At 41.6% G+C, this 26,806-nt stretch overlaps 1 protein-coding gene across 2 annotated transcripts in view; it reads left to right on the top strand.

Moving 5' to 3' along the window:
* Nucleotides 1-26,506, top strand: part of PIWIL4 (piwi like RNA-mediated gene silencing 4) — a 56,657-nt gene extending 30,151 nt beyond the window's left edge. For both annotated transcript variants that reach the window (XM_043898123.1, XM_043898117.1), the window contains exons 9-20: nt 352-475; nt 1,764-1,881; nt 2,642-2,753; nt 8,926-9,110; nt 11,033-11,105; nt 15,430-15,630; nt 16,697-16,800; nt 18,622-18,692; nt 19,931-20,084; nt 25,186-25,311; nt 25,418-25,565; nt 26,247-26,506. In XM_043898123.1, the coding sequence (XP_043754058.1) occupies nt 352-475; nt 1,764-1,881; nt 2,642-2,753; nt 8,926-9,110; nt 11,033-11,105; nt 15,430-15,630; nt 16,697-16,800; nt 18,622-18,692; nt 19,931-20,084; nt 25,186-25,311; nt 25,418-25,565; nt 26,247-26,363 (1,533 nt within the window). In that variant the 3' untranslated portion in view covers nt 26,364-26,506. The remainder of the gene's footprint in view (nt 1-351; nt 476-1,763; nt 1,882-2,641; nt 2,754-8,925; nt 9,111-11,032; nt 11,106-15,429; nt 15,631-16,696; nt 16,801-18,621; nt 18,693-19,930; nt 20,085-25,185; nt 25,312-25,417; nt 25,566-26,246) is intronic.
* Nucleotides 26,507-26,806: the final 300 nt, after the last annotated feature.

The raw sequence follows: 26,806 nt of genomic DNA, 5'->3' as shown, positions 1-26,806 counted from the left end.
TCTCCAGTGGCAGTGCTGCACCTGGGGTCATGGTACTATGGATTTCATCCAGCTTAGGACTCTGGATGAAACTCAGAAGAGAGCAGGAAAATGATTGGGAAAAAATGGTATTGAATTATATTCAATATATTGAAGGTAGTAATTAAAATCATGAAGCTGATCCTGAGATGTAAGAGATAGGTCCCACGAAGGAAGTAGAAATGAGTAGATTACCATGGGGATTAGTGGGGACTTTTTCCCCCTTCTATTGAGAAGATTTTCTTATCTATTCATTTGTTGCTTATAAGCAAGGATGCTCATTGTATTGTGTTTCCGTATTAACTTTTCCCTCCTTAATCTTGCATTCTGTAGCAATATGATATTACCTTATGTGACCTGAACCAGCCAGTGCTTGTTAGTCTGTTGAAAAACAAGAAAAATGACAACTCCGAGGTTCCGATGGCCCACCTGATTCCCGAGCTCTGCTTTCTAACAGGTAATGTTTGTATTTTATTCTCTCTCAAGTTCTTGATCACAGACTCATGACACGTTGCAGTGGGCAAAACCTCCTTAAGTTAGATGAGTGCCAGAGCTCTAATTTAACCCAGGAAGGATGACTCAGGTAATTTATTTGATCACAGAGGAAGTGGGTGGGTAGAGCACTCTTTGGAAATTGGTCAGCACCGGTGAAGGTTATCTATTTCCTTTATCTCATGTATTCCATTTGTTACTTTGACGTTAAATTGGTTGCCAGATGTTTTCCTAAAACCAAACTATTTCCCCCATTTTTTGAACTTCACTGGGCTAGGTGTTGCTAGTGGTAAAGAACTTGCCTGCCAGTGCGGGAGATGTAAGACACCCGGGTTCAGTCCCTGGATCAGGAAGATACCCTGGAGGAGGACGTGGTGGCCCACTCCAGTATTCATGTTTGAAGAGTCCCATGGACAGAGGACCCTGGAGGGCTTTGGTCCCTGGGGTCGCAAAGAGTTGAACACGACTAAAGCGACTTAGCACGCATGCAGGCTAAGAAGTTGTGTGATTTAATTTTCTTCCGGTGTATTCTTTGAGAGGTGCCAAAATACTCTTTATTTTCTTTTTGCATGAGCTCCAGAAGGTAATCTTCACTCTACACTAGAACCCAAAAAAAAAAAAAAGACTAGCTAAGATTCTTTTAATCATGTTCATCTGATTACTAGGGTGAGACTAAGACGGGAGGACTTTCTACATTTTACGATTATGATGCTCGAATGAGTTTGATGTGCGTGTGTTTATTCTGCAATTAGAGAAGTTAATAAGGATACCATCCTTGCAGAGAGGGATGAACATTCTTAGTGATACTCTGGCATTTCACATCTGCATAGTCGTCTTGGTGGCCTCTAGCCACATGTGGTCACTGAGCACTTGACACATGACTAGTGCAACTGAGGGATTGGATGGAGCTGTAAGTGTAAAAATACAGACTAGATGTCTAAGATGTAGTGTGAAAAAAAGAGAAACTATCTCATGAACTCATTTTTTATATTGGTTATATGTTGAAATGATAATATTTTGGACATATTGAGTTAAATAATATATACTGTTTGAATAATTGCATCTGTTTCCTTCTGGCTCTTTTTAAATGTGACTACTAGAAAAAATTTTAAATTACAATGTGGCTTGCATTGCTGTCAGATGGTGAATCTGGTTCAGTTTAAGTTCAGAGTTTTATTGCTGTGTGCCTGAGATGGGCTGGATTGCATTGAGGACTGTTCATTTTCCACTTTGTTTTCGTTCACAATGTATAGGGATGCCTGGCCAGGCGACATCTGATGTCCAGCTGATGAAGGCTGTGGCTGAAGAAACTCGTCTCAATCCTTTGGTAAGGCAGCAGCACCTGGCCAGGCTTGCAGATGACTTCCAGAGGTATGGGGACATCTCCACATCCAGATGGTCTACAGAATCTCTTTATTGATGTTTGTTATCAGGAATAATATCTCACCCATACTGAGCACCTAGCGTGTGCCAGGCAGGGTAGTGGCACTGTCTGTGTATTGTCATATTTAACCTTTACGTCACCCCTGTGAAATAGCTAGGTTAGTCCTACGTTTTGTCAATAAGGAAACCGTGACTTTAAAAGATTTCAGAGTTTGCTCAAGGTCCATGGTATTCAGTGTTAGAATTTGGATTTGAAGCCTGAGCTGTTTGGCTCAGGGGCTTCTTCAGTGACTCAGTGGTAGAGAACCCACCTGCAATGCAGGAGATGCAGGAGACTCAGGTTCGATCCCTGGGTCTGGAAGATCCCCTGGAGGATGGCATGGCAACCCAGTATTCTTGCCTGGAGAATGCTATGGACAGAGGATCCTGGCAGGCTGTAGTCAATAGGGTCACAGAGTTGGACATGACTGAAGTGACTGAGTACACATGCACACACTGTTTGGCTCAATGGCCCGTTTTGTTTACCAGAAGGCCACGCTGGGAGCCTTTCCATCCCTTTGAGTCCCCCATGGGTCCTCAGTCTTCCTATAACTCCTTTGAGCAGAGGAAAAATGGTGAGTAGAAATAGAATTGAGGAACCCTAAAAAAGTCAGTTTCTGAATAATTAACATTATAGTTTTATCTCTAATGATTAGCATTTTTAGATAGTAAGCATTTTTAATGATATAAGACTCAACTCTATCAACAGAAACAAGGATGCTCGTTTTGAACTGGAGACCTGGGGGCTGCATTTTGGATGCCAGTTGTCTCTGACTGGCCGCATTGCACCTGCAGAAAAAATAATAATGCAAGACCACATGGTAAGTTCTGTGATTTTATTTTCATTTAAAAGTATTTTCTTGAATGTGTGTCAGTTTGATCATAAGTCAGAGTGGGCTTATAATATAATGTTCATTTGGTTTCTCCATGGCCTCTTCCCAGGTGGTACCAGTAGTAAAGAACCCGCCTGCCAATGCAGGAGACGTTAAGAGATGTGGGTTCCATCCCTGGGTTGGGAAGATCCCCTGGAGGAGGGCATGGCAAACCCACTCCAATATTCTTGCCTGGAGAATTCCATGGACAGAAGAGCCTGGCAGTCTACAGTCCATAGGGTCGCAAAGCATTGGACACGACTGAACTGACTTAGCACAACTCATTTCCCCGCCTAAACCCCAAGGGCCCTGTATTTTCCTTTTTAATCCGGGTGTACGAGGATTTAGTGGCACCCAGCAGGTAGGTTAGTGTGATTGATGTCACATTTACAGATGCATTAGAAGACTTCCCTGGTCGTCAGTGGTTAAGAATCCACCTGCCAGTGCAGGGGACACAGGTTTGATCGCTGGTCCAGGGAGATTCCACATGCCACGGGGCAACTAAGCCCACGTACTGCAGTTGCAGAAGCCCATGGGCTGTGGAGCCAGTTCTCTGCAACAAGAGAAGCTGCCTCAATGAGAAGCCTCCACACTGCAACGAAGAGTAGACGCCGCTTGCCACCACGAGAGAAAATCCGCACACAGCAGTGAAGACCCAGTGCAGCCAAAAATAAATAAACAAAAGATGCATTAGAAAATGTTGCTTCACGCCACTGCAGTCAAAACATGTAGCCTATTATTGGGTGTTGTTTTACTCTTACATTGCTTAAAAAAATTTGTGGTACCTGAAAACATTGTTTTAACTGGTGGAGGTTAATTCCAGTAGACTCTGTTTCCTGATACCAGAGTTCTTTCTTTTCCCCAAAATAGAATGCTGCTCAGTTGGCGTAAACATGAAGAAATTCTCCCAGAGCTCACCCCAGCCATAGCAGTTAGGCAGAGAGGCATTCAGAAACCTGGAGAGACAAATCATTGCTTCTCTGGGGTTTCCACTGAAAAAAAAAGAACCAATTTTATGCGAAAACTGTACATTCTCTCTTTTCCCCCCTCTGTTTTGCCCATTTTTTAAGCCAGTTACATTTCATTTCATTTTTAAAGGTACTCTTTTTCCCCTTATTTGATGCAGGTAAGTCAGCATGTTGAAATTAATGATTGAGCAGCGAATGTTTTTTTTTTGGCAGGATGGGGATTCTTTTTTTTCATTATTGCTTTTTGATAATCTCTTCAAATAACCGAAATCCTTGTTGGAGAAGCTAAGGAAAAACTAAACACAAAACGTTGTCAAGTCCTAAAATGTACACCCCCGTTAAGATCTTGGTCAGGAGTCAGTAAAAAGAGGCTCGGTTTTAGTTCCACACGGAAAGTGAGATGTGACATATTTTAAATGGTCTGTTTCATCATCTCTAGGTAAAGTCACACTTGTTAGAGTTTTGTTTGCATATTTTCACCTGGAATCAGATCTCCATAGCAGTACTGAGTGCTCAGTCGTGTCCAGCTCTTTGCAGCCCCATAGACTGTAGCCTCCCTGTCTCCTCTGTTCATGGGATTTCCCAGGCAACAACACTGGAGTGGGTTGCCATTTCCTACTCCAGAGGATCCTCCTACTCCAGGGATCAAACCCGCATCTCTTCCATCTCTTGCATTGGCAGGTAGGTTCTTTATGACTAGCACCACCTTGGAATCCCCCTCCATCGGAAAAGTGGCACTAAAGTGGAGAACCCATGGCCCCTAGGTTAGGGGTAGGTTAGAAGTGGCTGTGTCAGCGACTTCTCAGCTGATCCTGCTTTTTTGAAACTGGGTTTGAGAAACTGGGGCTTCCCTGATAGCTCAGTTGGTAAAGAATCCACCTGCAATGCAATTGATCTGGAGACCCCAGATCAATTCCTGGGTCACGAAGATCCCCTGGAGAAGGGATAAATTACCCACTCCAATATTCTTGGGCTTCCCTTGTGGCTCAGCTGGTAAGGAATCTGCCCGCAATGCGGAAGACCTGGGTTCAATCCCTGGGTTGGGAAGATCCCGTGGAGAAGGGAATGGCTACCCACTCCAGTATTCTGGCCTGGAGAATTCCATGGACAGTGTAGTTCAGTTCAGTTCAGTCACTCAGTCTTGTCTGACTCTTTGTGACCCCATGGACTACAGCACACCAGTCTTCCCTGTCCATCACCAACTCCCAGAGCTTGTTCAAAGTCATGTCCATTGAGTCGGTGATACCATCCAACCATCTCATCCTCTGTCATTTCCTTCTCCTCCCGCCTTCCATCTTTCCCAGCATCAGGGTCTTTTACACTGAGTCAGTTCTTCACATCAGGTGGCCAAAGTACTGTAGTTTCAGCTTCAGCATCAGTGCTTCCAAGGAATATTCAAGAGTGATTTCCTTTAGGATGGACTGGTTGGATCTCCTTGTAGTCTGAGGGACTCTCAAGAGTCTTCTCCAACACCACAGTTCAAAAGCATCAATTCTTCGACACTCAGCTTTCTTTATAATCCAACTCTCACATCCATACATGACTACTGGAAAAACCATAGCTTTGACTAGGTGGACCTTTGTTGGCAAAGTAATGTCTCTGCTTTTTAATATGGTGTCTAGGTTGGTCATAGCTTTTCTTCCAAGGAGCAAGCATCTTTTAATTTCATGGCTGCAACCACCATCTGCAGTGATTTTGGAGCCCCTCAAAATAAAGTCTGTCACTGTTTCCATTGTTTCCCCATCTTTTTGCCATAAAGTGATGGGAACAGATGCCATGATCTTAATTTTCTGAATGTCGAGCTTTAAGCCAACTTTTTCACTCTCCTCTTTCACTTTCATCAAGAGGCTCGTCAGTTCTACTTTGCTTTCGGCTATAAGGGTGGTGTCATCTGCCTATCTGAGGTTATTGCTATTTCTCCCGGCAACCTTGATTCCAGCTTGTGCTTCATCCAGCCCTGCAATTTGCATGATGTACACTGCATATAAGTTAAATAAGCAGGGTGACAATATACAGCCTTGACAAGTTCTCCTTTCCCAGTTTGGAACCAGTCTGTTGTTCCATGTCCAGTTCTAACTGTTGCTTCCTGACCTGCATACAGATTTCTCAGGAGGCAGGTAAGATGGTCTGGTATTCCTATCTCTTTCAGAATTTTCCAGTTTGTTGTGATCCACACAGTCAAAGGCTTTGACATAGTCAATACAGCAGAAGTAGATGTTTTTCTGGAACTCTCTTGCTTTTTCAATGATCCAGCCGATGTTGGCAATTTGATCTCTGGTTCCTCTGCCTTTTCTAAATCCACTTTGAACATTTGGAAGTTCACGGTTCACATTCTGTTGAAGCCTGGCTTGGAGAATTTTGAGCATTACTTTACTATCATGTGAGATGAGTGCAGTCGTGCAGTAGTTTGAGCATTCTTTGGCTTTGCCTTTCTTTGGGATTGGAATGAAAACTGACCTTTTCCAGTCCTGTGGCCACTGCTGAGTTTTCCAAATTTGCTGGCATATTGAGTGCAGCACTTTCACAGCATCATCTTCTGGGACTTGAAATAGCTCAACTGGAATTACATCACCTCCATTAGCTTTGTTTGTAATGATGCTTCCTAAGGCCCACTTGACTTCACATTTCAAGATGTCTGGCTCTAGGTGATTGATCACACCATCATGGTTATCTGGATCTGAAGATCTGTTTTGTATAGTTCTTCTGTGTATTCTTGCCATCTCTTCTTAATATCTTCTGCTGTTGTTAGATCCATACCATTTCTGTCCTTTATTGTGCCCATCTTTGCATGTAATGTTCCCTTGCTATCTCTCATTTTCTTGAAGAGTTCTCTAGTCTTTCCCAGTCTATTGTTTTCCTCTATTTCTTCGCACTGATCACTGAGGAAGGCTTTCTTATCTCTCCTTGCTGTTCTTTGGAACTCTGCATTCAAATGGGTATATCTTTCCTTTTCTGCTTTGCCTTTAGCTTCTCTTCTTTTTCAGCTATTTCTAAGCCCTTGTCAGACAACCATTTTGCCTCTTTGTATTTCTTTTTCTTGGGGATTGTCTTGATCACTGCCTCTTGTACAATGTCATGAACCTCCATCCATAGTTCTTCAGGCACTCTGTCTATCAGATCTAATCCCTTGAATCTATTTCTCACTTCTACTGTATAATCATAAGGGATTTGATTTAGGTCATACCTGAAGGGTCTGGTGGTTTTCCTTACTTTCTTCAATTTAAGTCTGAATTTTGCAATAAGGAGTTGATGATCTGAGCCACAGTCAGCTCCCAGTCTTGTTTTTGCTGACTGTATAGAGCTTCTGCATCTTCGGCTGTAAAGAATATAATCAATCTGATTTTGGTATTGACCGTCTGGTGATGTCCATGTGTAGAGTCTTCTCTTGTGTTGTTGGAAGAGAGTGTTTGCTATGACCAGTGTGATCTCTTGGCAAAACTCTGTTAACCTTTGCCCTGCTTCGTTTTGTACCCAAGGCCAAATTTGCTTGTTACTCCAGGTAGCTCTTTACTCCCTACTTTTGCATTCCAGTGCCCTGTAATGAAGAGGACATCTTTTTTGGTGTTAGTTCTAGAAGGTCTTGTAGGTCTTCATAGAACCATTCGACTTTACCATTCTTCAGCATTACTGATTGGGGCATAAACTTGGATTACTGTGATACTGAATTGCTTTTCTTGGAAATGAACAGAGATCATTCTGTCGTTTTTGAGATTGCATCCAAGTACTGCATTTTGGACTCTTTGGTTGACTATGACGGTTGCAAAGAGTCGGACACGACTGAGCGACTTTCACTTTGAGAAGCTGAGTACACAAAATGTTCACAGGCCTTGGAGTGGCCTTGGGTGTGTGTCCTGGGTCACCTGCCAGCCAGTAAAGCTGGGAGTGTGGGTGAGAGGGCTGTGGTCCTCCTCACACTGGCTGTAATGGGAAAGAATGAATCCTGGCTCCAGACAGAACCTTTCTGGAGGCTGTACCCTTCCCCTGGGTTCTTAGGTGAAGGTTGCCCCTGAGGCTGAGCCCCTGCCTGGCCTCCTGTGTCACAGCCCTGGGAGCATGGCTGGGGCCTGGAGTGCTTGTGGGAAATGCCCTGACTGCAAAGTCAAGTCCAGGGCCACCAGCTGGCTCCATAACCGCTTTCAGCCGTCGCTTTTCAGTCTGTGAAACAGGGGGATAGAAATGCTTCTTAAACAGTACTGTATGAGCGAATCACTGGGGAACTCGTTAAGACGCAGAGTCTGGTTCAGTGGGTCTGGGATGGGGCCCAGGACTGCATTTCTAACGAGCTCTCAGGAGACAGCGCTGCTACAAGACAGCACTCTGAGCAGCAAGGAATTAGCTTATAGTGTCCTTGTAAATTCTACCGTGGTTCTTCCTGCCTCACACACCAGGGGCTTTTGATTTGATTTCAGAAGGCTGGGGACTAGTCTGAAGTCTGCCTTCTTCAATGTCGGGAGCTTGTTTTTCCTGGTCTCCTGGGGAACCGTCCAAGAATAAGAAAGGAGCCTGTGTCTTGGCTTCATCTTTGCTTCTGGATGTAGCTACTCCTAGTGTAATGTGGAGTCTTAACTGTAGGGTTTGTTCATCTCAGTATGGTGACCTGGAAGATCAGTCATCAGCATTTCCCACTTACGATTTCTAGATGCCTAAAGCAAAGAGACCAAACTGGACAGTCACTCACGTGAGTCTCTGTAGTAAAGATCTTAGGTTTTTAGAGCTGGAAGGAAACTTAGAGATTTGTGGGGTTTGTTTTTGGGTTTTTTTTTTTTTTCCTCTTGGTCACACTATACAGCTTATTCCCCCACCAGGGATTGAACCTGTGTCCTCGGCAGTGAAAGCCTGGAGTCCTAACCACTGGACCACTAGGGAATTCCTGGGAACCTAGAGATTTGAACCAGACACTTGCCTTTGCCCATGGCAGAGCCCCATGAGGTAAAGGACTTACCAGGGATCTACAGGCAAGGAAGGGTGGACCTGGGATATCATTCACTTGCGTCCACTCCCAGGCAGTGTGTGTGGTGTTCAGATGTGAAGCACTTCTATCTGTGTTTTAAGTCTATGAGTAGCAAACTGTACTGAAACTCATTTTATTATGACAAATATGAAGTATTTCCACATTGTCTTTTTTAAAAATTATTCTCTGTTATTTTTCTCAGTGTCAACCTGCCTCTGCAGCTGACTGGTCCAAGGATATACGAACTTGCAAGGTTTTAAGTGCACAGTCTTTGAATAAATGGTTGGTTATATGTAGTAACAGAGCTGAAAGTGTGACAGAGAACTTTCTGAACTGCTTGAGAAGAGTTGGAAGTCCCGTGGGATTTAATGTGGATCGCCCCAAAATGTGAGAAGATGCTGAAAGTCCTCATTTTTTTCATATGTTAATATGGTTTGGTTAGAAAGGTAATAGGAGGTAATGGCTGAAAGAGCTACAAATGTTTCTTTATGTCAATAAAATTTCCTGCTATAGAGTGCCGAGATAATAGTTATAAGTAGATAGAGTTGGCAATGATTAAAATTTTATCCGGTTAAGATGTATCTTATGTTGGTCTTTGTAAAACTTTATTTTCATAATTCTTCCTAGGCGTTAGTCTGATTACCTCAATGTCTTTCCAGTACTAGTTGAGGTATGAATTTTTAATAAGTTCATATATTGCCTTCTCAACTTTTTTCTGAATTCCTCCATATCACTTGTTTATAAAACTTAACAGCAGTCAGGATATTAACAAAACTTGCATTTCCTGACTTATTTGATAGATTTTATGATTTAAAATTTATTGTAAAAATAGATCTGAAAGAAGTTTTTATTCTTCTGGTCCTGTGGCATAAGATTAGTCATCTAAATAGTTTTCTGATAGAACCAGGTCTTTCATTTAGCCTTTGAACATTTATTGAGTATCTACTACTACATAGTAAATGATTTGCTATTTGCATGGGATGAGATAAATATGATGCTTTCAATTTAGTAAGAGATCCATTCATATACAATCACACTCAAAGCTGAGTATTGTTTTAATTTAGAAAAGCCACAAAGTTGGTCATGTCTTACTTCATTGCTTAAAAAAAGATCAACAGATGCTTCTTTTTCTTTGCTGTAGTGGAGGTGCAAATGTCCTAATTGCCAGGGTGGGGAGTTATTCTTTAAATACACGGTTACTAATTAAATACATCATCAGTGCAAGAATTATTGTAAACCATAGCTGTTCCCGAAGTCTCATTTTACAGTCGTCTAGAATTCTCTTCTTATCAAATCTGTTAACAAGTCTCCTGGTTTAAGTTTCACCTGCTCTAATTTCTCTTAACCCATGGGGTAAGAAGACAGGAAATGAAGGAAGCTACAGTCTCAGACCTGAACTCCATCAGAGGCTCTTTTTCACCCACATTCCAACAAGTCCATGCTCTTGTTCTGTTCTTGGCCTGTTTTGTTTGCAAGCTCATATTTTATTCCATCCTTTTTCTCTCCTGTGACATATCTGTTTACTTATTAGATTTATATTCGTGGTTTCTCCCATCAGAAACAACATTGCTGATCACTCCTGTTGTAACCAACGAGAGGCAGATAGTGGTCTTGCCAACTGGCGGGCAAGCTTTAAAAGGCCCCCGGGCATTGGGACCGAGAGATTCCCATGTCAAGAAAACAGATCTATAAATTCCTCTGAGTGGAATTACTTTCTGTAACCTCTGGCCCCTAGTATACTGTAGCCACAGAACAAATAATTGATAAGTACTTGTCCACTGATTGATTGATTAATTAAGGCTAGATATTCCAGGCTCCATGCAAGGTGCCACTAAGGAAAAAAATCTTTTAGTTTGAATTATACAGATTAGCTGGATATCTTGATCTCATTAATCTAATGATTTTTATTTTAGAGTTCCCATGGAGATTCAGAATTACAGAATTTTTACTCCCAATTTAACTTGAACTCTGTTTCAAATGTTTGATATTGTGACTTGTGGTTTCAAAAGTACACTTTCAATTTCATTTTGAACAACAGACTTGTTTAGATAGAGTCTGTGGGAACTCTGTACAATGGAGAAAACTTTAGTTTTCACTAATCTGTTTTTTATGTTAATAAAAATAGTAATTAAATGTTTCTGGCATACCTTGTTTGGGAGAAGCAATTTTAGACTCAAAAGGTTTCAGTTTAATGATTTTTTTCCCTCAAATTATAGTCTGTTATAAAAATCGACTGCTATTATTTTTAACACTATATGATTATGTGCTACTAAAATTTATACATTTTCAAAATTAATCTTTTTATGTAGCATAAAAGTACAAGAAAATCCAGCTGCATTTATTCACGCTATACAGAAACATGTTAAATATGAGGTTCAGTTGGTAAGTATAGGATATTTTGTGTGTTTTAAGATATAATTTTTATTTTTCTTCATATCAGCCTTGAAAGAAGGAATTTGAACATATTCTTCCACATGTTTTCAAATAGCTGTGCATTTCCCCAAACACCCAATAAAGTATTGATCTTGGTATTTTAATCAGATATTTTATTTTCCTTTCATATTTCTAATATTAATTTTTAACCCAGGTGGCGCTAGTGGTAAATCTGCCTGTGAATGCAGGAGTCACAAGAGATGTGGGTTTAATCCCAGGGTTGGGAAAATCCCCTGGAGAGGGAAACGGCAACCCACTCCAGTATTGTTTCCTGGAGAATCCCATGGACAGAGGAACCTGGTGGGCCACAGTCCTTGGGAACCAAAAAGATTTGGACATGGCTGAGCACCCACCCCTTTATCAGCTTATTGGATATCTGCATATTTTTCAGCTTATTGGTGGGAGTCATCTTTTACTTAAGATTTAAGATAGATTGACTCCTATCTTATCCCATAAATGCTGGGGCACCCAGTTTTCTTCTCAGTGTTTCAGGGGGTTCTTGGAAGGTGTAAGTTTTCCATGTCACCTATGGTTCCATGTTCCTCTTCCTCTGAATTCTTGTCTCCCTTCATGGGTGCTCTTTCCTTCTGCTTTGTAACACCCTGAGGGACACCCACAATTGCTTCATTTCCCAAAGTATCGTGTGTGTGTGAGTGCATGTTGTGTGTGGAGAGGGTGTGTGTGTGTGTGTAGTAAGTGCATGTGTGTATGATGTGTGTATATGTGTGTGTAGTGTGTGTGTAGTGTGTGCATGTGTGTGTGGTGTGTGTGTGTGTGGTGTGTGTATGTGTGTATGTGTGTGTATAGTGTGTGCATATGTGTGTGGTGTGTGTATCTGTGTAGTGTGTGGTGAGTGTGTGTGTGTGTGTGTGGTGTGGTGTGTGTGTGTAGTGAGTGTGTGTGTGGTGTGGTGTGTGTGTGGTGTGTGGTGAGTGTGTGAGTGTGGTGTGGGATGTGTGTGTGTGTGTAGTGAGTGTGTTTGTGTGTGTGGTGAGTGTGTGGGGGTGTGTGTGTGAGTGTCTGTGTGTGTGTGGTGAGTGTATATGTGTGGTGTGTGTGTGTGGTGAGTGTATATGTATGGTGTGTGTGTGTATGGGAGTGTATATGTGTGGTGTGTGGTGTGTGTGTGTGGTGTGATGTGTGTGTGTAGTGTGTGGTGAGTGTGTGTGTGTGGTGTGGGGGGTGTGTGTGTATGTATGTGTGTGGTGAGTGTGTGTGTGGGGTGTGGGGGTGTGTGTGAGTGTGTGTGTGTGTGGTGTGGGGGGTGTGTGTGTGTAGTGAGTGTGTATGTGTGTGTGTGGTGAGTGTGTGTGTGTGAGTGTGTATGTGTGTGTGTGGTGAGTGTGTGTGTATGTGTGTGTGTTGCATAGCTGACTTTGCTGAGGGTTTGGGGCCAGGGCACGATCACATCACATACCACCATTCCAGACAAGTGAAAATTGACTCACATTTTGGTAAAGGATTTCTCAGCCCTTCCTGTGTCTTGGAAATGTTCGCTCAGCCTCTCACTGTACTGCAGGGCTTCTCTGCCCCAGCTCCTATCTTATTCCCCTGGTTCATTCATCCCAGCTCCCAACCTTGCTATTCATATCTCACACAAAGCAGTTTAGTTAGGTACCTCTTTCTTTCCACAAAAATTTGCCCATAAGGATGTTATAATAAACCAAGGAAATCTCACTCTAAGAGCATTTATTTTTCACTTAAAAATGTAAAATTGAACTTACAGAAAAGTTGCAAGAATAGTACAAAGAACTCTAATATACCATTCACTCAGATTCCCCGATTGTTTGATTATGTTTACTATCATTTTCATTTTCTGTCATTTCCTCTCCTTCTTCTCTCCCTCCCTCTTTCCCTTCCTCCCTCCGTATCTTATTTTTTTCCTGAACATTTGAGAGTAAGTTACAGGCATGATGCCCATTACCCTTTTCATACAGTTACGCACATTTCCTACGAACAGGGTCACTGTCCTACGGAACCACAGAACAACCATCAAAACCAAGGAGCAGTACCACCAGCTAATCTACCAACTCCATCCACAGTTCTCCATTTGTCCCCAGAATGTTTTCTCTTGTGAAAAAATCTGCTATATTGCATTTAGTTGCCTTGTCTCTTTAATCTCTCCTTCAGTCCATAACAGTTCCATAGTTTCCGTTGACTTGGATGACCTTCCAGTTTTTAAGGGTATAATAGACCAGTTATTTTATACAGTGTCTCTCAACTTGGGTTTTTCTAATGTTTCTTTATCATTAAATTCAGGTTATACACTTTGGACAGCAATATCACAGGAATGATTTTGTCTTCTTACCAGGGGTTACTCCATTAGGTGGTTTCTGTCAAGCTTCTTCTTTATAAAGTTACACTTTTTGGTAATTAGGGGTTTTTTGATAGGAGATACTTTGAGACTGTGTAAATATCTTGTTTCTCATCAAACTTCACCCACTAGTGTTAAAATCCGTGGATAATTCTTGTCTGAATCCATTGCTACAACATCTGTGCGTGTGCTCAGAAGCTCCGTCGTGTCTGAGTCTTTGAGGCCCCATGTCCAAACTGTCCTTGGTTTTGCCAGGAGGAACTCCATTCAAGATGGCTTCTGTGTCTTTTTGATGTGTTCTTATCTTTCTTGGAACACTTCCTTACTGTCTGACACATTAAGATATTCCAGGTTAAGTTAAGTTTTGCTGCCCAGCTCTAGAGTTGTATATTTCTCCAACGAGCCCTGATTCCTTCTGGAAGAGATGAGTATCACTAACCAAGATCTGGGCACTGGGTGTGCTTACTTGCTGCTGGGATGTCACGGCCCCTAGGCCTTCCCAATGGGAAAAGCTAGGAAATATGTATATGTGTGTGTGTGCATGGGCTTCCCTAGTGGCTCAGTGGTGAAATGTTTGCCTGCAGTGCAGGAAACGTGGGTTCAGTCCCTGAGTGGAGAAGATCCCCTGGAGAAGGAAATGGCAATCCACTCCAGTATTCTTGCCTGGGAAATCCAATGGACAAAGGATCCTGGTGGGCTAGTCTGTGGGTCACAAGAGTTGGACATGACTTAGAGACTAAACTACCACCGCCACATGGGTGTGCATATATATACATGCACACTTGCGTCTATATTATTGCTGTATGTGTCTATGTATATATTAAAATATTTTATCAAAATTTTAAATATGAAATGTGTTCAGGTCCCCAGTTGCCACCCAGTGCCACAGGAGATGGTTCTCCCTTTCCATATCTGTAGCCCTTATCTCTGAGAGTGAGAAGCATGGCCCTTATTATTCTCCACATACTTCCTTATTTCTCCATCCCGGGTGTGTAACCAGTCTCACTTGGCTCCCACCTTCTTAGGTCCTGGTTCCCATTGGGCCACTCCTTGCCTAGCGCCAAATTCACAGGATGCAAGGCAGGAAGGCCCCTAAGATAATTTTTCTGGTACTTTAAAAATATTTTCTTCTGCTTTATATGATTCAGTGTAAATTTTAGCTTTTGATGTTATGATTTGGAACAATTCTATAGGTGAAAAAAGTCACTGTATTTGTTTTCTGTTGATTATGGCAGTGCTTATATTTTCTATAATTTGGGAGAGGGTGGTTGAAAGTAGAGAATAAAAGATAGGAAGGAGATGGAGTTAGGCCAAGAGAGGTCCTTCTGTGAGGGAAATACCTGACGGGAAGTGTAGGCAGTAACAGAGAAGACTGGAATTTACCAGGGCATCTGAAGCTTCTTTCTCTTTATTTTCCTTCCCGTCATACCCTACACTCAAGTCTGAGTAAACAAACAAACAAAAAGTGTTGTTTCTTCTTTAATTTCAGATGTCCAGTGCCTAATGGGGAAAAAGACTACAGTTTAAGCTAATTCTCCACTTTGCTTGTCTGTGGATGCAGTTGGGGAGTGGGGAGTGGGGAGCTGGAGAGCCACAGGGAAGGGTCACTGCAAAGAAGAGAGGTAGCTGGAGAAAAAGCTAGGTTGGAAGGGAATTGGAGGAAACTGACCGAATCAAATCAGGAGAGTAGCAGAGAGGAAGGAGGAGCCCAAGGATATGGTAGGATTGGAGGGGGCTTTGCAGAGCAGATGGCTGATGAGAAGGCATTTCAAAAGGCTTAGATTCATTGTCTTCTCTTTAAAGGCCATTTAAGAAAAGAATTGTCGGTGTGCTGTTTGCTTCTTGGGAGTGTAAGGATGAAAGATGTTTTGGAAATTCATTGTTTTTTAAAGCATCCTCTCAACATAAGTAAATTGACTTTCTTCTTTTTGTCGTTGCTGCTGTCTGTTTTGTTTTTAGGTGCTGTGTGTTCTGCCTTCTATGCAGACGAGCTATTATGATTCCATTAAAAAATATTTGAGCTCCGACTGCCCCGTGCCCAGCCAGTGTGTCCTTGCTCAGACGTTGAATAAGCAGGGGATGATGATGAGTGTCACCACCAAGATTGCCATGCAAATGATCTGTAAACTCGGGGGTGAGCTCTGGGCGGTGGAGATCCCGGTGAGGAACTGCCTGTCTTTTCCTTTTAGTGACCGATCAGTTATGAATTTTAAAAAGTGAATCAAAGTAGGAGATAATTTTCATGTGATTCTAGAAATATTTGCACTGTTTGTTTATTGGGTCGGTTTGTTGTTTACCTGTCTGCTCTGGGTTCCATTATACACCAGCCACTGGGAAGGTCTGGAGGGTGAGTTGTGGCCCCTGTTCCGTGGAGCTTTAGTCAAGCTGGTAACAGAATATTTCATGAAAGAGAATCTAGTTTGGCATTGACTTGGAGGGACTTGATTGGAGCCATCATTTAAAATCTGCGTTCTGTGGCTCCTGCCTTTCCCTGCTTTCAGCAGGGCCCCTTGCAGAGGCCCCTTGTACCCTGGATGGAACACCTGCCCCCCACACTCCGAGAGCTTGGGGAAAGAGCTGAGCCTGTGAGGTAAAGCTCCAGTTTGTGTTGGGAACTGAAAAAATCCCATTCTTTTTCCTGAACTATGGCCACCATGGAAGGAAGTGAGGAGCCTCAGGAATGAGGGCCCATTGCCTGTTCCCTTAATCAGGATATACAGGTTACCCCCAGCTGCTCCTCCCGGAGGCACGGAGGCACGCAGACAAGGGAGGATTCCTTAGAGAGCTAAAGTCCAACTAATAAAAATAAATGAAAAAAAAATAATAATAAAAATAAATAAAAACAGAAAAAAAAAATGAAAAAAAAGAATGGGGAATGGAATTTCCCTTCAGATTCCTTCAGCCCTGAGGCAAGGGATAAATGGACCCACCGCTTTACCGGAACTCTTAAGCCACTGATGGCCCTTGCCCACCCCAACAGTGGCTGGTGGCCATTTTGGATTACACTGTCTCTCTTAATCAAAGTATGTACTATATTCCTCTCTCTGTCTTTAAGTTTCTCTGGTTTCTGGTTTAATAATCTGCCTCAACTGGACCTTGATCTCTCTGGCGCAGAGTTTAAATAATTTCATAACTACGGAGAGTCTTTTAAAAACTTCATATTAAGTCATTGCTTGGGAAAATAATACCTCATTCCATTAAATCATGAAAAAATCTAATTTTACAGTTAAAATCCCTGATGGTGGTTGGTATCAATGTCTGTAAAGATGCATTCAGCAAGGAAACGGTGGTGGTTGGATTTGTGGCCAGTATTAACCCCAGAATCACCAGGTACTTGTAAAATTACCCTAACATAGTCTTCGGCTGTTTAGACTTTTACTTGTGATTTAACTAATAGCTATACAGCAAGGAATAGTTTGTATTCTTCACTCATTTTTAAAATATGAACACTTATGGTCACAAATTATACTCACATGTATAAATGTGATGGGTAATATTGGGGTAAAATTTAGCTTCAATAAAATACTATTTTTATACATACATTAGGACAGGCTATTTCTTATATGCTCTGTACTAGGAAGTTTACATTCATGATGTCAAGCAGTTGAGAATCAGGTTGCCTGGATTTATATCCTGATCTGCAACTTATCTATGCTGTGTAAATGTTCAAGACATGCTTGTTAATATTTTTAATAGTCACAGAAACTTGATGTGGTGGTTGTTTACTTACACAGCTTTGGGACTTCCCTGGCGGTCCAGTGGTTGAGACTCTGCTCTTTCACTGCAGGGGACATGGGTTTGACCCCTTGTTGGGGGACTAAGATCCCATATGCTGAGACACACAGCCAAAAATAAATAAACAAATAAAAATAAAATGCATCATCTTAAAAAAAAAAAAAAGCAAACATAGGCAGGATGAAGGATAACACATTAAACATTGACTTATAGTACATATTAAATTGTAGTTCTTAGAATCGTTTCAATATTTATAACTAAACAGTGTATTTTGAGGCTGTTTGCAACAGGTTTTCTTCCTAGAATTAAGCTCTTTGATTTACTCCATTAAATTTGTGATCAGGAATATATTTGGAATTGTGGGAAATGGATGAAGCAGCAGTTTGCATGCCTCCAACTTCATTCCAGGTTGTATGAGATCCCTGTTCTCTGCGTCACTTCTTAATCAAACACTCAAGGGACTTCTGGCTTCTTAGCAGCATTTCTAATTGCATCATGATTACTGCACATTTTTAGAGAACTAGAGAAATGGAGGTATTAGGTATCACTAAGTCATGATCTTCATTTTATAAGTGCTTTTAATTAATAATTTTAGCAAGAGAACTTGCTTCTGAAGTCTAGATTAAGTTAATCATGTTAAGATATTAATTCCCCAAAGCTTACCTATAGAAATGAAGTTTATACTTGAGAAATCTTTGAATAATTTGAAAGTGGAAGGTCTACTGCTAAACTAATACATTTCCTTATAATAATGTAGTGGCCTGTATTTATCGGTGCTTATTATGTACCAAGTGCTGAACCAAGTACTTTGCATATTTTACCTAATTTTTACAACAACCCTATGAGATACTAACTACTTTGCATGCCAAGTCAGTTCAGTCGTGTCTGACTCTTTGCAATCCCATGGACTATAGCCTGCCAGGCTCCTCTGTTCATGGGATTGTCCAGGTAGGAGTACTGGAGTGGGTTGCTGTTTCCTCCTCCAGGGTATCTTCTGACCCAGGGACTGAACCCGAGTTTTCTGTGGCTCCAGCATTGGCAGGCAGATTCTTTACCGCTGAGCTACCTGGGGAGCCCACTAGCTACATTACTATTTTGTAAATTTCCTTTGCACAAATGAGGAAACTGAGGCTTAGGTTCATAAAATAAAGTCACACAGTTGGTGAATTTACCAGCCAAGACTTGAACCCAGAGATATCTGATGCTAACACTGTGCTTTAGTTTCTAGTATCAGTAAATTTTATTGAATGGGAGGGGGGTGAGGGAGAGCATTTTAATATAATAGTGATCCTATAGTGTAGACAAAGTTATGAACATTGATGTAGTTATAATGTCTACTTCTTAATTTAATACTTATGCATGTTTATAGCAGAACTTTCAAAGGTGAGCTTTACTTTGGTTCTCTGCTTTCTTTAGATGGTTTTCCCGCTGTATTCTTCAGAGAACAACAGCTCATGTTGCAGATTGCTTAAAAGTGTTCATGATCGGTACTAAACTCAAGCAGTGGGGGTGGGCTCCAAGGACTGCTCCTTCAGACCCAAAGTCCATAAGCTGCTAGCAGAGCAGACAGGTGGAAACAGACTCCTTAAGTCTCCCTGAGTCGATTGGCTCCAACCTAGTTGGAGACCCCAAAGCTGCGGCCTGACTCAGGCTGACGGATAGGCGCTGTGGAATTTGCATTTGTGTCTCTGTGTGAAAACCTGAAAGCCAGAAAAAAAAAAAAGAAAGAAAAATTGAAAGCCAGGAGGAAAGAAAGTTTGTTGCTGCTGGTGGCTCTGGCAAGCAGTTTGAAGGAGAAGGATGCAGTGGAAAGAGGGCTCTGGGGCTCCCATATCTGTTCCAACCCAGGTCCGAAGCTGGCTGGGCCACTGCCTAGCAATGTGACTTGTACAACTCCCCATGCCCCTAATCTGCTTCATCACAACTATAAACTTTGAGGGGTTGTAAATATTTGTTTCCCAAAAAGGTGCATTTGGTGATAGGTACTGGTAGTGGACTTATACATATGGTCATCTTCTACAAACTAAAGTGAATCTCCGGGACCATAAACTCTCCTAATACAATGGTGCCATATATGCAGGAAAAGAAATATTTTATCATATTACTTTCCCTTCACTTCAAAACCTGGTCATTTTTTTAGCAGTAGTTATGAAAAGTTTCTGTTGGGTAGGAGTCTCTGCTCTTTAGGCAGTTTCTTAAAGTGAGTGGAAATTTTTCAGAGTTCATATTGTCAGCAAGACTTATGGGTGAGTCAGTGTGAAGAGATGTTTTTTAGAGGAACAGCCAAGACTTTTCCTTATGTTTTCATATTTATGCTCATTAGAGAAGAAAATTACGTAATATTATCCAGTCTTTCCTTATTGAGAGGATTTAAAGATTTAAATAAACTAAATCAGTATTAATTTGGTTTGAGGGAATTTGTCTATTGCATAAATTAAATTTTAATTTTTTGCTTAGATATTAAAATTTTACTAAAGATATATGCTGAGTTTGAGTATATATTATGCCACAGAAGCCATTATGATTCCTTAAATAGGAGAAATGCAGCAATGTTCCAGAAATTTATCCAATTTTATATTATTGCAAATACAACCCAGATTAGGTATTACCCTATATCACTGTGGTCTGAAATAGCAGGCTATTTAAACATTGAAATATGTGGGAATGTTATTCTTTGTTGGCATCGGACAAGTCATCCTTTTCTTACTAACATCAAATCCTGCAGGGGCACTGAACAGGTGGTATAAGCATAACCACGGTTTGCCAGCACGGATAATTGTGTACCGTGACGGTGTCGGCGATGGTCAGCTCAAGACACTCGTTGACTATGAAGTCCCACAACTGCTGAGCAGTGTGACCGAAGCAAGTTCAAATACCAGGTATCAAATGAGTATTCTTTTCCCACTTCCAATTCTAGGACATTCATTGTAACTATTAAAATTATTATGTGCATCTGTCTCTTATTTTTCATGCAGTTAAATTGTTCTCCATTTCTCCTTTATGCGAGTACAACCACCCCTAGCTTGGAGGGTGGTTGGGATGGTCTTACGCAAATCGTCTGGGTGCTGTGAGCTTTGGGGGGCCCTGGGTGGGGTACCAGAAGAAGGCAGGAATCTCCAGAGCAGCTGACACTGAGATTCAGCAGGAAGCCTGCAGGGCTGCTGGCAGCTAAAGATGCTTCATACATATTAACATGCTGGGGGAAGAAAAATAAGCTCTGGTTTCAAATTTGAGGCCCAGATCAACACACAGGGTGAAAGGCTCTGACATGCAGGCACTGAGGTGCAGCTCAGGTGTGTGAAAGATGCTGAGAGTGCTGTGGGTGCTGTGAAATCAAGGCTGCATTTGGAAATCAGACCATGCTAAACACCAAGAACCTTCCTTTACTGTCAGATTTGTAGATTCGATGTCTTGGTTCATTATCGTCCATGATTATATCCAGTGGTAAGTGCAAGAAAAATGTTAGAACCGGAAAAATGGAGGAGGATTATGATCTTAAGATGGCTCCTTATAATCCTCAGGAGGATTATGATCTTAAGATGGCTCCTTATAATCTTCAGAAAGCTTTATATTCCAAGTTGTGCATAGCACTCCCTCTCCTCTGTAGGGTTATACCATCATCACTACTGTCGAGGCTCAAAGGAGCCAAACCTTGACCTCATCAGTGACCATCAGAGAGGAGGGAGAGCATCATAGTGGAGTGGCAAAACCACCTTTAGCTGCATTCAAACTATCAGAGCCAAACTTTCTCATTCCCCACTGACCTTGGGTCACTTCAGTTCAGTCGCTCAGTTGTGTGTGACTTTTTGTGACCCCATGGTCTGGAGCACGCCAGGCCTTCTTGTCCATCACCAACTCCCGGAGCTTGCTCAAACTCATGTCCATCCAACCCATGATGCCATCCAACCATCTCACCCTCTGTTGTCCCGTTCACCTCCTGCCTTCAATCTTTCCCAGCATCAGGGTCTTTTCCAATGAGTCAGTTCTTCATAATAGATAGCCAAAGTATTGGAGCTTCAGCTTCAGCATCAGTCCTTCCAATGAATATTCAGGACTGATTTCCTTTAGGGTGGACTGGTTGGATCTCCTTGCAGTCCAGGGGGCTCTCAAGAGTCTTCTCCAACACCACAGTTCAAAAGCATCAATTCTTCAGCACTCAGCCTTCCTATGGTCCAACTCTCACATCCATACATGACTCCTGGAAAAAACCATAGCTTTGACTAGATAGACCTTTGTCGGCAAAGTGATACCTCTGATTTTTAATATGCTGTCTAGGTTGATCGTAGCTTTTCTTCCAAGGACCAAGCATTTTTTAATATCATGGCTGCAGTCACCATCTGCAACAATTTTGGAGCCCCCCAAAATAAAGTCTGTCACTATTTCCATTGTTTCCCCATCCATTTGCCATGAAGTGGGGGGACCAGATGCCATGATCTTCATTTTTTGAATGTTGAGCTTGAAACCAGGTTTTCACTCTCCTCTATCACTTTCATCAAGAAGCTCTTCAGTTCCACTTCACTTTCTGCTCTAACAGTGGTGTCATCTGCATATCTGAGGTTGTTGATATTTCTACCAGCAACCTTGATTCGAGCTTGTGCTTCATCCAGCTGTGCATTTCATATGATGTATTCTGCATATAAATTAGATAAGCAGGGTGACAATACACAGCCTTGACATATTCCTTTCCCAATTTGGAACCAGTCCATTGGTCCATGTCCGGTTCTAACAGTTGTTTCTTGACCTGTATGCAAATTTCTCAGGAGGCAGGTCAGCTGGTCTGGTATTCCTATCTCCTGAAGAATTTTCCGCAGTTTGTTGTGATCCACACAGTCAAAGGCTTTAACATAGTCAATGAAGCAGATGTTTTTCTGGAACTCTCATGCTTTTCTATGATCCAACAGATGTTGGCAATTTGATCTCTGGTTCCTCTGCTTTTTCTAAATCCAGCTTAAACATCTGGAATTTCTTCGTTCATGTACTATTGAAGCTTGGCTTGGGGAATTTTGAACATTACTTTCCTGGTATGCAAAATGAGTGCAATTGTGTGGTAGTTTGAACATTCTTTGACATTGCCTTTCTTTGGGATTGGAATGAAAACTGATCTTTTCCAGTCCCATGGTCACTACTGAGTTTTCCAAATTTGCTGGCATGTTGACTGCAGCACTTTCACAGCATCATCTTTTAGGATTTGAAATAGCTCAACTGGAATTCCATCACCTCCACTAGCTTTGTTCGTAGTGATGCTTCCTCAGGCCACTTAATTTCGGACTCCAGGATGTCTGGCTCTAGGTGAGTGATCACACCATCGTGGTTATCTGGGTCATTAAGATACTTTTTTGTATAGTTCTTCTCTGTATTCTTGCCATCTTTTAATATCTTCTGTTTCTGTGAGGTCCATACTGTTTATGTCCTTTATTGTACCCATCTTTGCATGAAATGTTCCCTTGGTATCTTTAATTTTCTTGAAGAGATCTCTAGTCTTTCCCATTCTACTGTTTTCCTCCATTTCTTTGCATTGATCACTGAGGAAGGCTTCTTATTTCTCCTTGCCATTCTTTGGAGCTCTGCATTCAGATTGATATATCTTTCCTTTTCTCCCTTGACTTCATCATCTCTTCTTTTCTCAGCTATTTGTTAGGCCTCTTCAGACAACCATTTTGCCTTTTTGTGTTTCTTTTTCTTGGGGATTGTCCTGATCACTGCCTCTTGTACAGTGTCACGAACCTCTGTCCATAGTTCTTCAGCCACTCTATGAGATCTAATCCCTTTAATCTATTTGTCTCTTCCACTGTATAATTGTAAAGGAGCTGGTTTTGGTCATACCTGAATGGTCTAGTGGTTTTCCCTACTTTCTGCAAGTTAAGTCTGAATTTGGCAATAAGAAGTTCATGATATGAGCAACAGTCAGCTCCCGGCCATGTTTTTGCTGATTATATAGTGCTTCTCCATCTTTAGCTGCAAAGAGTATAATCAGTCTGATCTCAGTATTCACCATCTGGTGATTTCCACATGTAGAGTCTTCTCTTGTGTTGTTGGAAGAGGGTGTTTGCTGTGACCAGTGCATTCTCTTGGCAAAACTCTGTTAACCTTTGCCCTGTTTCATTTTGTACTCCAAGACCAAACTTGTCTGTTACTTCACTTCCTATGTTTGCATTCCAGTCCCCTATGATGAAAAGAACATCTTTTTTTGGTCACTTTTTTTGGTTAGTTCTAGAAGGTCCTGTAGGTCTTCATAGAACCATTCAGCTTCAACTTCTTTGGCATTAGTGTTTGGGGCATAGACTTCGATTACTGTGATATTGAATGGTTTGCCTTGGAAACAGAGATCATTCTGTCATTTTTGAGACTGCATCCAAGTACTGCATTTTGGAATCTTTTGTTGACCCTGAGGGCCACTCTGTTTCTTCTAAGGGATTCTTGCCCACAGTAGTAGATATAATGGTCATCTGAATTAAATTCAACCATCCCAGTCCATTTTAGTTCACTGATTCCTAGAATGTAAATGACCACTCTTGCCATCTCCTGTTTGACCACTTCAAATTTGCCTTGATTCATGGATCTAACATTCCAGGTTCCTGTGAAATACTGCTCTTTATAGCATCGGACTTTACTTCCATCATCAGTCACATCCACAACTGGGCACTGTGTTTGCTTTGGCTCCATCTCTTCATTCTTTCTGGAGTTATTTCTCCACTCTTCTCCAGTAGCATATTGGGCACCTACCAACCTGGGGTGTTCATCTTTCAGTGCCTGTCTTTTTGCTTTTCCATTCTGTTCATGGGGTTCTCAAGGCAAGAATACTGAAGTGGTTTGTGTTGGATCAATTTAACTGACCCAAGTCACCAGCATGCAATTTGGGGATCATAGGATACACTTTAGTAGCTGACAATGCTAAAGAGTTAATTCTCCTGCACCATGACATCAACTTTTAAAAAGTTTTGAGATTGAAAACATTAATATTTTTAAGATAAAGTGCCTAAAGTGAATTTTCAGTGATCTGGAGGTTTCTCCCATAATGGCAAATATTTGTTGTTGTTTAGCCGCCCAGTCATGTCTGACTCTTTTGAGACTCCATGGGCTGTAGCTCACCAGGCTGCTCTGTCTCTGGGATTTCGCAGGCAAGAATACTGCAGTGGGTTTGCATTTCCTTCTCCAGGAAATCTTCCTGATGCAGGGATTGAACCTGTTTCCTGCATTGCAGGTGGATTCTTAACCACTACCGGGGGTGAATATTTGGACTTTATCTATTAACACTTAACACCTGGTCATTCAGCATTTGACCCCAAGGTGTATGTGGTCTGTCCATCCACCCTCCCAGGCATGTGCTTCCCATTCAGAAGCAATGACTGGAGGAGTAAGGGGAGCTTCTAGTTCTCCATTTTTTATTCAGAAATTGAGAAGAAGAGTGAAGGTGAAACAGGGAGATGATTGCTAATGGAAAAAAGAATCGTGTCTCTGTGTATAATTCTACAAATGCTTTCTTTAGAAGTGCTAATTGTAATTTATTGTCCCGTGAACCATTCTTTCCCATCCCCTTTCAGTGATGGAAATTGGTCAAGTGATTGGACATACCACACTTTTGCAACAAATGAAGATGATCCTTAATTTAAAGATTGTTTATATTTCAGGGAGGAGGGGAGATTAGGGGTAATTTTAATTTTCTTTGTTTTGCAGAATTTTGTGAATGAATTAATTTATTTCATTTTAAAATTACCAAAAATATATAAATAAATAGAAATGGCTGCATGACTTGGTTTTAGTTCTCTCCATTTTCTTCTTCTTATTATTATTACTATTATTTTTTACTTTGCTTGTCTGGTTTTAAGCCCCAAACTGTCAGTGATTGTGGTCAGGAAGAAGGGCATTACCAAAAATATACAAATAAATAGAAATGGCTGCATGGCTTGGTTTTAGTTCTCTCCATCTTCTTCTTATTATTATTATTACTATTATTTTTTATTTTGCTTGTCTGGTTTTAAGCCCCAAACTGTCAGTGATTGTGGTCAGGAAGAAGGGCATGCCACGATTCTTGGCGGAAACCGGCCGAACTCTGCAGAACCCACCACTTGGCACTTTCGTGGATTCGGAAGCAACACGGCCAGAATGGCAAGTTTGTTAGAAAATCTGTTGTTAACAAAGCTTTGAACGTGTGTGGTCAAGTTTGGCCCTTTTCTGCATGCCTTCTTTCTCACAATCCTTCCTTTCCCCTCAGGTATGACTTTTACTTGATCAGCCAGGTGGCCTTTCGGGGAACTGTTAATCCCACCTACTACAACGTCATTTATGATGACAATGGCCTGAAACCTGACCACATGCAGAGACTCACGTTCAAACTGTGTCACCTCTACTACAACTGGATGGTGAGTGACGGCTCTGTGCTTAGTTGCAGAGTAGAACTCAGGGTATCCACCCGGAAGTTGTCCCCCAATTCACGTTTGGCACAATGCCTGTATTTCCACAGAGGAGGGATGAATGGATGGATGGGTGGATGGATGGCTTCTTAGTCCACACTGGATGAAACCCGGTCTATCATAGACATAAAACACCAGTAACTATTAGAATTCATTAGCTCTGATAATTTCTCAAAGACTTTACAATATACATTATTTTATACTGGTCTGGGAGGAAACCAGGGTATTGTTATTTCCAAGTGACAGATGAGACAGTTGAAGGCAACTCAAATATTGTGTCTGGTGGGAGGGCAACAGGCATGACTCCGTTCCACAGCTGCTGTCAAGGTCCAAAGCCAAGATTTGCTCTCAGCCCCTCAGAGCATCAAGTTGTAGGAAGCGTAGGTCAGCCCTCAGTGTGTGGTTCACAGGTCCGGGCGTCGTGAAACCAGACTGGCCCTCTCTGCTCCTGCATCCTGCCCAGTGAATTTAAGTTCTCAGTGAGCAAGGTCGCCCTTTGTTGCTGAGTTCTTACTGATTTACACACATTCTAACATATGTATAACTGGTAGATGAAAAAAACTCAGAAGAAATACCGCTTTGAAGAGTAAGTTTTCCTCTTAATTACTATCAATACGTTTTCCTCCTCAGGGCCTAATCAGTATTCCGGCTCCCTGTCAGTATGCACGCAAGCTGACCTTCCTAGTGGCACAAAGCCTTCATAAAGAACCAAGTTTGGAATTAGCCAATTCTCTCTTCTACCTGTGATAACGTGAACGGGAGGCATCACTGGTGGAGGATTCTGAGGAGCCCATGGTGTACTCTGTACAAATCTGCTATAAGCTCAAGGCTGTGGCTCCGGGAAGCAGATTGAGTGTAGTTTTAACTTCTGAGGGGAAAAAAAAAAAACATAGCAACTGAACCTGAAATGGTTCAGAAGAAATAATGTTTTATTTTATTTTTTTAATTTTTTTTAATTGAAGGATGATATTGCTGCCCAATATTGTGCTTATCTCTGCCTTTCATCAACATGAATCAGCCGCATGGTATACACATGTGTTGTTTTATTTTAAAGAGCTTTGTGCTCAGGGTGAATTCTCGTTGTGGTGTATAGAATTAAAATGTACCATCACCTGTAAGGAATACCACAAAGTTAAATATCCCCTCAGAAAATAAGTGCTTGTGTGATGTTTTAATGGTAGGGTCTAATT

Source organism: Cervus elaphus, chromosome 1 (genome assembly GCF_910594005.1).
Source record: "Cervus elaphus chromosome 1, mCerEla1.1, whole genome shotgun sequence".
In the NCBI taxonomy this organism is placed as follows: Eukaryota; Metazoa; Chordata; class Mammalia; order Artiodactyla; family Cervidae; genus Cervus; species Cervus elaphus.
Note: the sequence above shows the minus strand (reverse complement) of the source record. Positions and strands in the feature narration are given on the sequence as shown.